Source organism: Stenella coeruleoalba, assembly GCF_951394435.1.
Source record: "Stenella coeruleoalba genome assembly, chromosome: 15".
Lineage (NCBI taxonomy): Eukaryota > Metazoa > Chordata > Mammalia > Artiodactyla > Delphinidae > Stenella > Stenella coeruleoalba.
This window is the reverse complement of record NC_137161.1, coordinates 12,116,464-12,129,271: the sequence shown is the minus strand read 5'-3', so window position 1 is coordinate 12,129,271 and position 12,808 is coordinate 12,116,464. Positions and strand designations below refer to the sequence as shown.

Here is a 12,808-nt window from a genome sequence, read left to right as displayed (position 1 = left end):
GGCCAAGTGCAGAACTACGTACTTTTTTAAGGGTTAGATATTGCGTATGCACAGATTGATCGATTTTCTCTGGGAGAACTCATAAAGCTGTTAATAGGAGTGCCTCTGGGGAAGGAAACTTCAAGTATACCTTTGGAGTTTTCTTTTCACCAAGAGTGAAAATGACTTACCAGCCAAAGACACAGACTCCTCGTAGGCACTGCCTCCATTCCCATCCTCACTGTCTCAAGCTGCTTGAGCTGCTTTTAACAGTTGAGGACAAACACAGACCACTGATTTTTCTCACTGTTTTTATTAATTGGCTTTATAGGCTAAAGTGCATAGTAAAGACAAAAAAGGAAATGTATACATAGCAAAGGGACGTTTTCTCGCCAACATTAGAAAGACCTGAGATGCCTAAGTGTCAGTTCTAGGGAACACTGGACTGAGGGAATACGTATGCAGGCAGCAGGCCTGGGGGCTGGCTTCTGGTATGGACCTGGGACCTACAGAAGCTGCTGGCATGCTAACCCTGCCCAGGCAAAAGCTGCAATAGAGGGTGTTGGGACAAAAGGGTCACACTTTGGATAGGCGCTGCTGGTACTAAATGAGAGTTTAGTCCTTTCAAGGCCCTGGGGAACCAGCACAGCTACTGAGCCTCTCCTATTGCAGGGAAAAAAACCTCAACCATCCCAAAGTGCAAGTCCCAGGAAGGGTACAGGGATCACTCCTTAGTTGGCCTGGGCCTGCTGCATAAGCCCCCAGCTGTGGTCTATCACACTTTCCCCCACTCTCAGTGAATATGTAACATCAGGATTAGTCAGTGAAGTCTTTGTCTCATCACGTGCCTCCGTCTCCTAGAATGAGGGTGCCCGAGGAGGAGGGTAGGAGGGATTCTTGTGCTCCTTAAAAGGATAAGCAGCTCATAAACAACTCCTCTGGGCCTCTCTATTAGACTGGAAATGAGTGTGCAAGTTAGGTCCTGGCAATTTAGAATGAGTCTGCTTCACTGAGCTCCTATCTGCCTCTGGAGCACTGCGGAAAAAAACATGTGACTGAGTCAGGATCCAGAGACACTACTAGGTAGCCTGGGTGGAAGCCCCAAACGTGCTTCAGGCAGTCTGTCCACTAACTTGCAGAAGAGAGAAGAGACCTGTTAACTTCGCTCTCAGTTCTGGAAGTAAAGTGCTTACTCTAGAGCAGGGGTAAATCTAGAAACAAATGTGGGCAAGCCCTAAAAGTGGATCCTTAAATAGGTGCTAAGACTAAAAGGACAGTAATAAAAAACAAACTTCGGTTCTTTCATGGGGGAGCCGGCCCCAGCCATACGGTGGCCGGGGCAAAAGGCAGCGGTATGTCATCTTCCTACATCATCCTCTGGATCTCCTCAAAGTTCAGCAGGTTGTTGGCCGTGTCAGACCAGGCAGGGTGCTGGGCCCCATCCATCTCGGAAGCAAGCTGATTGCTTCTTTCCAGAGTATGGTTCACGCCCCCAATCACCTCCTTACAGTCAGGACACGTGCCCCTCTGCATGGCTCCCCCACAATCACTAATCACATAGATGTGGCCATTGGGGCACTTGAACCAGTGGCCACGAGGGTAACCTATGGCTTTGACGATCTGCGCTCGTTCTTCCTCTGAGATGCCCAGGCCAGAACAGGGAAGGGTGGCTTTCAGAGCCTCCATCTTTCTCTGCACAAGCTGTTCATCCTCCCGGGTGAACTTACACGTCCCCTCGAGGATCTTCCGGACTCTGGAGACCTCTTCTGCTACGCGGCCTCTCACCTTCCCCTCTGCTATCTTGCAGCGGGTCAGCAGGTTCACCAGGTATGTGAGCCTCTGGATTTCACTTTGGAGGTCATCCAATTCCTGGCTGGTGAAGCTCAAACGCTTCTTGGCCAGCCACTCATGGACCTGGTCTAATCGAGTCCTCACCTGCTTCTGTTCTAAGACATGCACTTTTTTCAGGGAATCATATAGGCCAGCCAGGTGGTCATAGAAGCTGATATAATTCTCAACAAGGCCCAGGTCCTTCACTGACAGATTTTTCTGGGCCAGCTTCTCTTTCAACATTAGGAAGTCTTCAGGGAGCAGCTGGTAGAAGAGATTCTTCCTCTCCAGTAGGGCCTTAAGTTGTTCCTGGCTGACTGCAATTTCCCCTGCTGAGCCCAAGATCTTTTCCTTGACAACTTCAATCTCTTCCAGCCGCTGTTTGATGCTGGTTCCATACCTCAGATTTTTGCGGATGGGCACCTGGCAGATAGGGCAGACCTTCAACTTGATGGCAACTTCGTCATCCTTCTGCTCGTTCATGTAGCGGTCCAGGGCTTGCACCTCAAAGATGTGGCTGCAGTCTTCCAGCTGTACAAAGCGGGCATCTGGCTCATCCTCAAAGCCAAAGAAGATCTGGGTGACTTCTTCCTGGTGGCAGACACGGCACTTCTTGGGGCATGGTTCCCCACACAAACCAATGCAGGGGTGGCCGCAAGCCAGCAGCTTAGTACAAGGCACGTAGCAGGGGGGTCGGTCACAGGGCTCAGAGCAGAGTTTGGTGCACTGGTAGTGCTGGCAGCGCCAGTCACAGGGTTCCACACAGGGACTGCACAGTTCCCCACACTTTTTCTTGCACTGGCTGTGGACGCAGCGGTTCTGACAGGTCCGCTGGCAGGGCGGGCACTCACCAATGCACGGCTCCTGGCACTTGTGTGAACAGATGAGCAGGCGATTGCAGGGCTGTTGACAGCGCTCATGGAAGCGCCCTTTGAAGCAGCTGTGGCAGGAGCCGGGACATGGATGCCCACAGTCCAAGATGGTGCCACACTTGGTGGTGCATTTGACTGGCAGGTCATACCTGAGGTCCTCCACATGGCCACACTTCACCTTTTGGCTGTGCCCACACTTGAGTTTCACGGTGACCTTTTCTGAACACAACCGCACACAGTCTTCACCACATGGGTGGCTGCACCTGTGCCCACATTTCAGGACCTTAGGGCAAGGCTCTTGGCAGCAGAAATCTGACTCAGGCATGGAACAAGGGACCATTTGTTCATGGCCGCACCGGAGAATGACTTTGGGCACCTTCACCTGACAAGGCTGACACTCCTGGAAGCAAACAAGGGGGCACCGGTGCCCGTCTTGGCAGATCACCTTCTGGCATGGCTTCATGCACTGGAACTCCTTGTGCAAGGAGTCATAGGGGTGGCAGGCACGGGTGCAGACGTGCCCACAGCCCAGCCGGAACTCACAGGGTAGGCTGCAGCCTCCTTCGGGCACTTTTTGGAAGTCAGCAGCTTTGGATACTGAAGTGTGGATAACAGGGTGGTTCTGGCAGCACAGCTGGAGGGCAGAGCCTATCTGATTGTTCTCTCGAAGGGTATGGATGATCTTGCTCCACAAGGGCACCTTGGCCAGCATCTGCATGTTTCCAATGCAATACATTCCCTTCTTGGCACGGGACAAGGCCACGCAGATGCGGTTGGGTATCTGGAGAAAACCCACCTTGCCTTCCTGGTTGCTGCGCACTAGTGAGAGGAGGACGATATCATTCTCCTCCCCTTGGTATTTGTCCACCACATGGACCTTGACACCAGCAAATGTCTTGGCAGGCATGAGTTTGCGCAGGCAGAAGAGCTGCCCGGTATAGGTGGTGAGGATGGTGATCTGGGAGGGCAGGTATTCCTGACACAGGAAGTACTTGCACAGCTCCACCACAAAGCGAGCCTCATGCTGGTTCTGGTGGCTTTTGCCTTCTTGGATTTCCTGTTCAGGAAAGTTGTGTTCTACAAAGAAAAGGTTGGAAGAGACCCCCTGGAAAGAAAAAGAAGAGAAGGTACATTCATGGTAGTTTTTTCTACCTTCATGTGCGTTGGCCACTGACCCTGTCCCAGGGAAGGACCTTAGAAGGCTTCTACATACTCTGTACCATAATCTTTAATTTAGGAGCATTCCACTGTGCTGAATGCTTTATATACCTTATCTCCTTCAATACAATAATATTACGAAGCAGCAACCATTATTCTCATGTACAAAAGAAGACCCTGACCCTCAGAATTGGTATATAATTTGCTAAAGGTTACACAGCTACTAAATGGCAGAGCTGGGATTCAAAAACCCAGGTCTGTATTCTCAACTTATATTCTATTCCTCTTCTTAATAACTAGCTTTTTACTGTTTTGATTTTTGTTTTTGGCCACATCACATGGCTTGAGGGATCTTAGTTCCCAACCAGGGATTGAATCCAGGCCCCGGCAGTGAAAGCACCAAGTCCTAACCACTGGACCACCAGAGAATTCCCAATAGGCAGCTTTTTAAAAAGCTGGCTGTTTTCCCTTCTGAAAGCCCTTTTTTGTCCTGAGGAAAATATAACCTCCTAGGTTGCTGACAGCATCAGAGAAAGATCAGGTAGGGCAGATTCACCTTAATCTTCTCGTATTTGAGAACAGAGGGATGGTTTTCCAGATCCTGGTAAATGTGGGGTGTCAAAAGCCGGGCAATTTCAGGGCACATGCGGTGCTGAAACAAGACATGTATGTCATTAAAAACATGGGCGGTGCTGAAACATGTATGTCATTAAAAACATGGGCGGTGCTGAAACAAGACACGTATGTCATTAAAAACATGGGCAAAGAGTAAAATGGACAGTTTTCTAAAGACTAAGTTGCTAGTGGAAAATCTGGGGCAGTAACATTTGAAAAGAATAATAGGGAAAAAAGAGCAGAATGTAAACAGCTCCTTCATCTGACACAAACTCAACACAGGCTGAACTTGCGGTATTTTAAAACAAAAAAACAAAATAAATCTGACAGAGTCATTTCATTACTAAACTAGCACTATTTTAATGAAATAAAAATGCCAAGCTTTCTTGTTGGCATTTGGCAGGCTCCCAGGAGCCTTCCCTTGGACATTTGGTAGTAACAAAGGTCTAGCTTCTCACCTGGTAGTTCAGACGGACAAAGGGAATGTTTACTTTCACCAACCGTTCAAAGAGGGACACCTCAAGGTTGAAATTCTTGGCCAGATCATACACATTGGCACTGGGGCGCAGCTGAGAAGAGAAACACGTCTGAGGATTCTCCACTGAAAATGTATTTTAACCATCCATCCATCTACCCACCTATCAAATGTTTTTCAAGTGGCTTCTGTGTTCCAGGCACTGCTTTAGTTGTTAACAGGCTAAGGACAAAGAGTGACAAAGGCCATGAAGCCAAGAAATAAGGGTGATGGGACAGAATGCCCAGGGGTGGAGGTTCTTTACATAGGCCTCTCTGAACAGTGGCATCTGAGTTGACACCAGCATGGAGGAAGTCACCAGTCATTCAAAGAGCAAGCCATAAGAGAGAGCAGAAAGAAGAGGGTGGGAACACAGTGAGCAAATGAGATAGATGGTGGTATGAGGTGAGGTCAGAGAAGCAGGCTGAACCCTGAGAATACTGGCCTTTGTAGGCCACTTTAAGAAGCTTGACTTATTTATTTATTTATTTTTGGCTGCATTGGGTCTTCGTTGCTGTGCACGGACTTTCTCTAGTTACGGCGAACGGGGCTACTCTTCATTGCGGTGCCCAGGCTTCTCATTGTGGTGGCTTCTCTTGTTGCGGAGCATGGGCTCTAGGCACGTGGGCTTCAGTAGTTGCAGGACGCAGGCTCAGTAGTTGTGGCTCACGGGCTCTAGAGCACAGGCTCAGTAGTACTGCCGCATGGGCTTAGTTGCTCCACGGCATGTGAGATCTTCCCGGACCTAGGGCTCGAACCTGTGTCCCCTGCATTGGCAGGCGGATTCTTAACCACTGCGCCACCAGGGAAGCCCCAGAAGCTTGATTTTTATTTTAAGTGCAATGGGAAACCACTGGAAGGTTTTAAGCTGGGGAGTAACATGACCTGATTTACTTTTTAGCTCCTTTATGAAGAATGGATTAGAAGGTGGCAAAAATGGAAGCAGTGGGATGGGGAACACGCTGTTTTAACAGGCCACTTAAAAGGCCACGGTAGGGCTTCCCTGGTGGCGCAGTGGTTGAGAGTCCACCTGCCGATGCAGGGGACACGGGTTCGTGCCTCAGTCGCGGAAGATCCCACATGCCGCGATGCGGCTAGGCCAGTGAGCCATGGCCGCTGAGCCTGCGCATCTGGAGCCTGTGCTCCACAGTGGGAGAGGCTACAACAGTGAGAGGCCCGCGCAGCGCAAAAAAAAAAGGCCACGGTAGATTATTAAAAAGTAGTAAAGGGGGGGCTTCCCTGGTGGCGCAGTGGCTGAGAGTCCGCCTGCCGATGCAGGGGACACGGGCTCGTGCCCCGGTCCGGGAAGATCCCACATGCTGTGGAGTGGCTGGGCCCGTGAGCCATGGCCGCTGAGCCTGTGCGTCTGGAGCCTGTGCTCTGCAAAGGGAGAGGCCACAGCAGTGACAGGCCCACGTACCGCCAAAAAAAAAAAAAAAAAAAAAAGTAGCAAAGGGAACCTGAAATGGATAATGCTACCTCTAAAACATGCCCCCAATCTAAGAGCACCTGCTCTTAGATTGAACATGGGAGGTGAGGAAAAGAGGTGTCACAGACAGCCACTAATAAGCTTGAGGACTGGTAAAGCAGAGACCAGGGTCTTCCTGTCTGATTCCTGATTCCACTCCTGCAGAGAGCCAGCCTATCTTCTAGGGGCCCCTGGCCTACCTGCTGGTGGTCCCCAATCAGAATGAGGTGCTGGCAAGCTTTGCTCAGGGTGGCAATGGTGTGGGCCTCAAGGACTTCAGCAGCCTCTTCCACGATGACGATCCGAGGCTCCACCTTCTGCAGGATCTGGCGATATTTGGCAGCACCTCGAGTCAAGAGAACAAAGAGAGTTCTCTGAGCGGATGTACTGGACTCGCTGTGCCACTGGGCTTCTGGATTGGTGACCCCCGAGCCTGGGTCTGTTACAACTGAGTCCTCACATTCACCCAGGGCCACGGTGACCACTGCATGAGAATGAGTGCTGCTGGGTGGTCTCCAGAGCACCATCCCCATGTTGTCACTGTTGAGGTTCTAAATGCAGTAGAAGCAAGTGGGTGAATTTCACCAAGAGAACCCTAAACACAGCTTGCTTCCAATAGCTTTTCATGGTATTTTCCTCTAACCTACTAAAGAAGTTTCTCTTTACCTGTCCTAGATAATCTGATAGGCATTGGCAACAGTAGTGAACTCTATGCTTTCTTACCTGTTGTTGTCATTCCTACAACTTGGGCATCTTTCAGGATGTGCAGGTCTTCCTGGAGTCTCAGCTCTGCCATTCTCTCTGCTGATGTGCGGTACTGACGTTCATAGCTGAGGATCTTTCGGCGGGTGTCAGCCTGGTACATCTGTAGCCACAGCCTGGAGAATGTGAAGAACCAGGGAGAGGAAGCCATGTGCTTTTTGAGAAGGTGGAGGAAGCCCCTTCAGTGTGCCCTGTGCATGAAGTGGAACCTACACCCTAGAGGAAGTTACAAGCCACAGAGAAAGGAGAGAGACCCAGATGTGCAGGGACCTGAGAGTCCAAAATGGCCAACAAAATGATGTGCAGGGAGATGTATGTAAGTGGTCAGGAGCTAAGGAAGGAGGGGGCTAAAGAACAGAGGTTAACTACTGGACAAGAGCAAGGGACTTTAAAAGCTTCAGGAAGAATTTCTCACAAACTGTCCCTACTCCATTCCTGCCCGAGTCCCCACTCCTCCCCTCACAATTACTTGTAATTGTGGAGAATTACTTGTAACTCTCCACAAGTAAAACAGATCATTTCACCACTCTGCTGTAAAACCTTCCAGTGGTACTCTTCAGCCCTAAGAGGCCCTGCACAGTCTGGCCCCTGCCCACCTCTCTGACCTCACTTTCTATTTGTCTGAGATACAGCCATGCTGGCTGCCTTCTTTCAATTTCTCAAACATGCTCCCTCCCCCCTCGAGGCCTTTACCCGTGTGGTCCCTGCAAGCTCATCTGCTCCCCCTTCCCAACTGGCCTTATTAATGCCTACTCATCTTCCAGATCCTGCCTCCAATGTCACTTTCCTAGATATCTCAGATCAGATCAGCTCCCATGTTAATATTCTTAGCACTCCTTGCTCTTTTCTTCCTTGGTGTTGATGCCTGTTTGTAACTTTTTATTTGTGGAACTAACTGATTTGTCTTCCTGGATAGCCTCTAAACCCTGTGAGGGTAGAACCAAGCGTGTCTATTCTATCCCATGGCTGCATCTAGCACTCAGCTCAGTGGGGTGCTCAATCAATCGTCGGTTAACACTAATATTGAAGATCTGAAGGGCTTATATTCTAGGAACAGGAAAGGAACCCCCTGGGGAAATTACATGGGCTGGCTGCGGCTGGGGGTAGGTGGGGGTGGGGTGGGCACAGTACCTATAAAGCTGCCAGCGAGAATTCAGGTCCAGCTGCCAAACATCCTGGATTTCATTGGCCTCGGCCTCAGTCATGGTGTTCAGCTTGCGAAGTTCAACCTTCACCTTCTTTTTCATTTTCTTTTTCTGGTTGCGCTGGGTCTGTGGATATCAATACCAGTCAGAGTCACTGAGTAGAGGTGGGCCTGGTTCTAAGCCCGAGGCGGGGGCTAGAGCACATTTAAAAAAGGAGCTGTCATCTCTGATGAACTTCTCTAAGTGTCTCACACTCTCCCAACAGATATTTCATTGCTAAATGAGGGCTCTGGAGCCAGTTTGTCTGGGTTCAAAGTCCCATCTACCTCTTATATGTTGCGGGACCTAGAGTAAGTTACTGAACCTGAACCTCTATGTGCCTCAGCATCCCCTTCCATAAAATGGGAATAACAATAGTACCTCTTCACAGAGTTGCTGGATTGACTGAAGGAGTAAATACATGGAAAGCACTTTAGAAGAGTGCTGGCACTAGTCATTACTGAACATCTTTGACCACAGTCTGCTTCTCATTCCTAAAGCATATGTCATGACAGTAGTGGAGGTGCGTCTCTCTCGTTAAATGCCATACAGGTCCTGCTAAGATGGTCTTAATGCCGTTATATCAAGATAGTACCTTTAACAAGTGGGTAAAAGGCACCATTTCGGAGAAAGTGCTCCCCCCGGCTCTGCATGAGCCTTTAGAAGGACTGGCATGCCAGATAGATGTCACAATACTATGGACCCCCCTCCGCTTCAAAACCAAACAATTCAACTCCTCCAGAGGCCAGATGGCAGATGCCCAATCCATGCTTCCAAGTATTGGGCTCATGATTCTGTCCCTCGCATAGAGATGTTGAACTGAACTAGGAGATCAGATTCAAAGCCAGCAGACTGGAGAAAGCTGCATTCAAAGCTGCCCTTAAAGTCCCTTAAATCATCAGTGGGGTTCAGTGTTCTATTGTCAGAGTAAGACACGGTAAATTCTGAGGACCACTAGGTTCTACCAAAGGAAGGAGCGGACAGAAAGTCTGGGCATTTATACTATTCTGGCTCTAAGAGAAATATCAAATTTCAGAGTGATTGAAGGATAAATATTCCATCCAGTCTACATAGCTTACTTCATTCTGTTTTACTTGAATCCTCTAAAATCTTAATGCACAGACTTGTTTGTAGTTGAAAAGAGAATATCCATGAAAGCACCAAGCACTGAGACCGTAAGTGTTTGATCTGACTCATATGTGCTGCGCTTCTCTAAAAGTTCAAGAGAAGCACTTGGCTACCTACTTCCTGTCTTTCTAAGTTAGCATTTCTTGCCAGGGCCCCTCTAAAAGGCCATAATTTTTATACTCTTGGAAACTGGACCTATCTTTTTTTTTTTTTTCCTGCAGTACGCGGGCCTCTCACTGCTGTGGCCTCTCCCTTTGCGGAGCACAGGCTCCAGATGCACAGGCTCTGCGGCCATGGCTCACGGGCCCAGCCGCTCCGCGGCATGTGGGATCTTCCCGGACTGGGGCACGAACCCGTGTCCCCTGCATTGGCAGGCGGACTCTCAGCCACTGCGCCACCAGGGAAGCCCTAGACCTATCTTATACTAGGATTAGGTTGTAAAAGGGTAAATTAAGCTAATTATGAGGATGCAGTGAATACGGTGCAACAGAAGTGAGTGAAAATCAGGGGCTGCGGTTCTGGTCAGAACATATGCTCTCAGGCCTGTTTAGGAGAGTTACCCACACCCACCTGGCAATAATAACTGAACTCTCATTTCCTACTCTGTTAGGACTTGCAGGGGCTACGAGGAAGTGAGCTTACCTCCCACTCTCCTGCAGCCTGCTCCTGCCCGGCTGCTGTCCCGGGGCCATAGTTGTCTAGCCTCATGGCCAGAAGCACTTTAGCCAACTCCTGTACTGCCCCATTCTCTTCCTTCTTCCGTCGCCGGGGCCTCACCACCTCTTCCTCCTCAATCATCCGGTCTGCTTGAATCAGTTCAGCCTCCTCTGCGATCTCAATCAGCGAACCCTCCTCTTCCCCTTCTTCCTCCTCCTCCTCCCCTTCTGCCTTGGCTAAGAGAGGAAAGCAGTCAGGACAGGGATGGAGACTCTTGAAGCCAAAGGATGAAAAAGGGTACCTATAAGAGCTTAGATGCATGAAGACATTCTTAAGGGGTTTAAGTGGTTACCTCTGGGTAGGGAAATGGGAGGAATGACAGGGGAGAGAGACTTAGGTTTCCTTGCATACATTTTTGTTACATTTAAAAAATCACATGAATGTATGCCTTTTTAAGGAAGGTTTTACTTATGTCAAATACATATACAAAGGAAAGTATACAACGTAAATGTGCAACTTAAAGGATTATAAAAGTATATAAAATGAACATCCAAGTACCTTCCACCCAACTTAAGAAGTATAAAGTTACCAATTTCTTTGAAGACCCTTGTGGGCTCTACTAACCTGAATTCTATATTAGTCATACCTCCCTTTTAACTTTACCACATATATAATATATATGTATCTTCAAACAACCACCATCATCTAGTTTTGACTTTTCTGAGCTCTATATAAATGAAATCATACTGTATATATCAATATTTTCCTATAACTTGCTTTTTTCATTCAGCATGGTTTTGGTTTTTTTTTTGCGGTATGCGGGCCTCTCACTGTTGTGGCCTCTCCCGTTGCAGAGCACAGGCTTCGGACGCGCAGGCTCAGCGGCCATGGCTCACGGACCCAGCCGCTCCGCAGCATGTGGGATCTTCCCGGACTGGGGCACGAACCCACGTCCCCTGCATCGGCAGGCAGACTCTCAACCACTGTGCCACCAGGGAAGCCCAAGCATGTTTTTGAGTCATACATATTGCTGTATATGCTGTAATTCAATCCTTTTCACAGTTGTATCCATTATCTGAATAGATTGTAATTTATCCATCTGGTGTACAAATGTGGATGGATATTTGAGTTCCTTCTGCCTTTCTTTTATCATAAAGTGGTTTTGCCAATTAATATCGCCATTAGCCTCATATCAGAGTTCCCACTGCTCCACATTCTTTCAATGTGGGATTATATCAAACATTTAAATTTTTGCCAATCTAGTAGATGTGTAATAGTATATCGTTGTAGTTTTAATTCCTCTCATTTCTAATGAGCACTTTTCATGTTTATTGACCATGAGGATTTATTTTGTGATGTGCTTATTAAAAGTCTTTTATCTGTTTTCCTATTAACCTATTATTTGTCTTTTTCTGATTGATTATAGCTCTTTCCTTTTAAGTCCTGCTCTTCTAGTCTTTACCATTCCACCTTAAGATGTGATTCTAGGCAGACATGCACCTCTTACCTGTATTTTCAGGTCCTGCTGGAGCAACACTTTGGGTGAAAGAACCAACACCTAGACCCAGCCACTCCAGCATCATGGAATGCTTCCAGCCCTGGAAGCAAACCCATTCGCTATTCTGAGGAAAGAATTATTAGTCATGAGAATTCTATGACAACTAGCATGAGGAAAGGTCTTCTCAAAGGATCAAGAGGTAATTCCCTTAAAATTCTCTTAAAAATGCAACGTTTGGGCAACTGGCTCATTTAATATGACTTGCATAGATTTAAAAACAAAAATTTCCTGCCTCTTTTGAAAAAATCAGGAGCTATGGGAGCAATGAGCCTGCATTCCTAAATGGCAACAAATGGCCGAAGTTGGCTGCTGCCACCCCTTTTCCAGTTTGCCTCAGTCCTTGCTACTTCCCAACGCCTCACATCTAGCCTGCTTCAGTCCTTTATAGGACTCTGACTGACCCTTTTAGGCTTTGGGGCTTGAAACCCTGGAAATCACCAACCCATTGATAGTAGAGCTACCATCTCACTGGATTCCTGGCCAACCACTTTACAGAGATCGTGTCAGGTACTTCCCTGGTGGTCCAGTGGTTTAGACTCTGTGCTTCCACTTCAGGGGGCACGGGTTTGATCCCTGGTTGGGGAACTAAGATCCCTGCATGCCGCGCAGTACAGCCAACAAAGAAAAAAAAAAAATACACAGATAGCAGATACTTCTTATAATATCCTTTGAAGGCAGGCGTTATTATTATTCCTGCTTGACTGCTGAGGGACCTGAGGATCACACTGGCTCAAGTCACAAGTCTGTGTGACCAGTCTGTCAAGTCCCAGATCCTCTATATGTGCTAGGTTGCCTCGTTATGATTTTGTTTAATTTAACAAGCACTTAGAGCACTTATTAAATCAAGAGGTTTACAAATATTGACTTGTTTATTCAATAACAATCCTATAAGAAATAAGTTGATCTGTAAGAAACTGCCATTTTTGCAAGTTAAATTTAAAAATATTGGCAATTTCACGGGGTTCAACTTAATATTATTAGCCGCACTTTTTTTTTTTTTTGCCACGCCTCACGGCTTGCGGGATCTTAGTTCCCTGACCAGGAATGGAACCCGTGTCCCCTGCAGTGGAAGCCTGGAGTCTT

The 12,808-nt window shown here is 47.9% G+C and overlaps 1 protein-coding gene across 1 annotated transcript in view; it reads right to left on the bottom strand.

Annotated features, from left to right (window-relative positions):
- Positions 1-95: 95 nt before the first annotated feature.
- ZNFX1 (zinc finger NFX1-type containing 1) overlaps positions 96-12,808 on the bottom strand; it is a 28,029-nt gene continuing 15,316 nt past the window's right edge. The window contains exons 8-15 of the mRNA XM_079946230.1: positions 11,675-11,789; positions 10,153-10,403; positions 8,330-8,469; positions 7,160-7,314; positions 6,637-6,782; positions 4,913-5,023; positions 4,396-4,491; positions 96-3,786 (exon numbers count right to left, since the gene is read on the bottom strand). Of these exons, the coding sequence (XP_079802356.1) occupies positions 1,345-3,786; positions 4,396-4,491; positions 4,913-5,023; positions 6,637-6,782; positions 7,160-7,314; positions 8,330-8,469; positions 10,153-10,403; positions 11,675-11,789 (3,456 nt within the window). The 3' untranslated portion in view covers positions 96-1,344. The remainder of the gene's footprint in view (positions 3,787-4,395; positions 4,492-4,912; positions 5,024-6,636; positions 6,783-7,159; positions 7,315-8,329; positions 8,470-10,152; positions 10,404-11,674; positions 11,790-12,808) is intronic.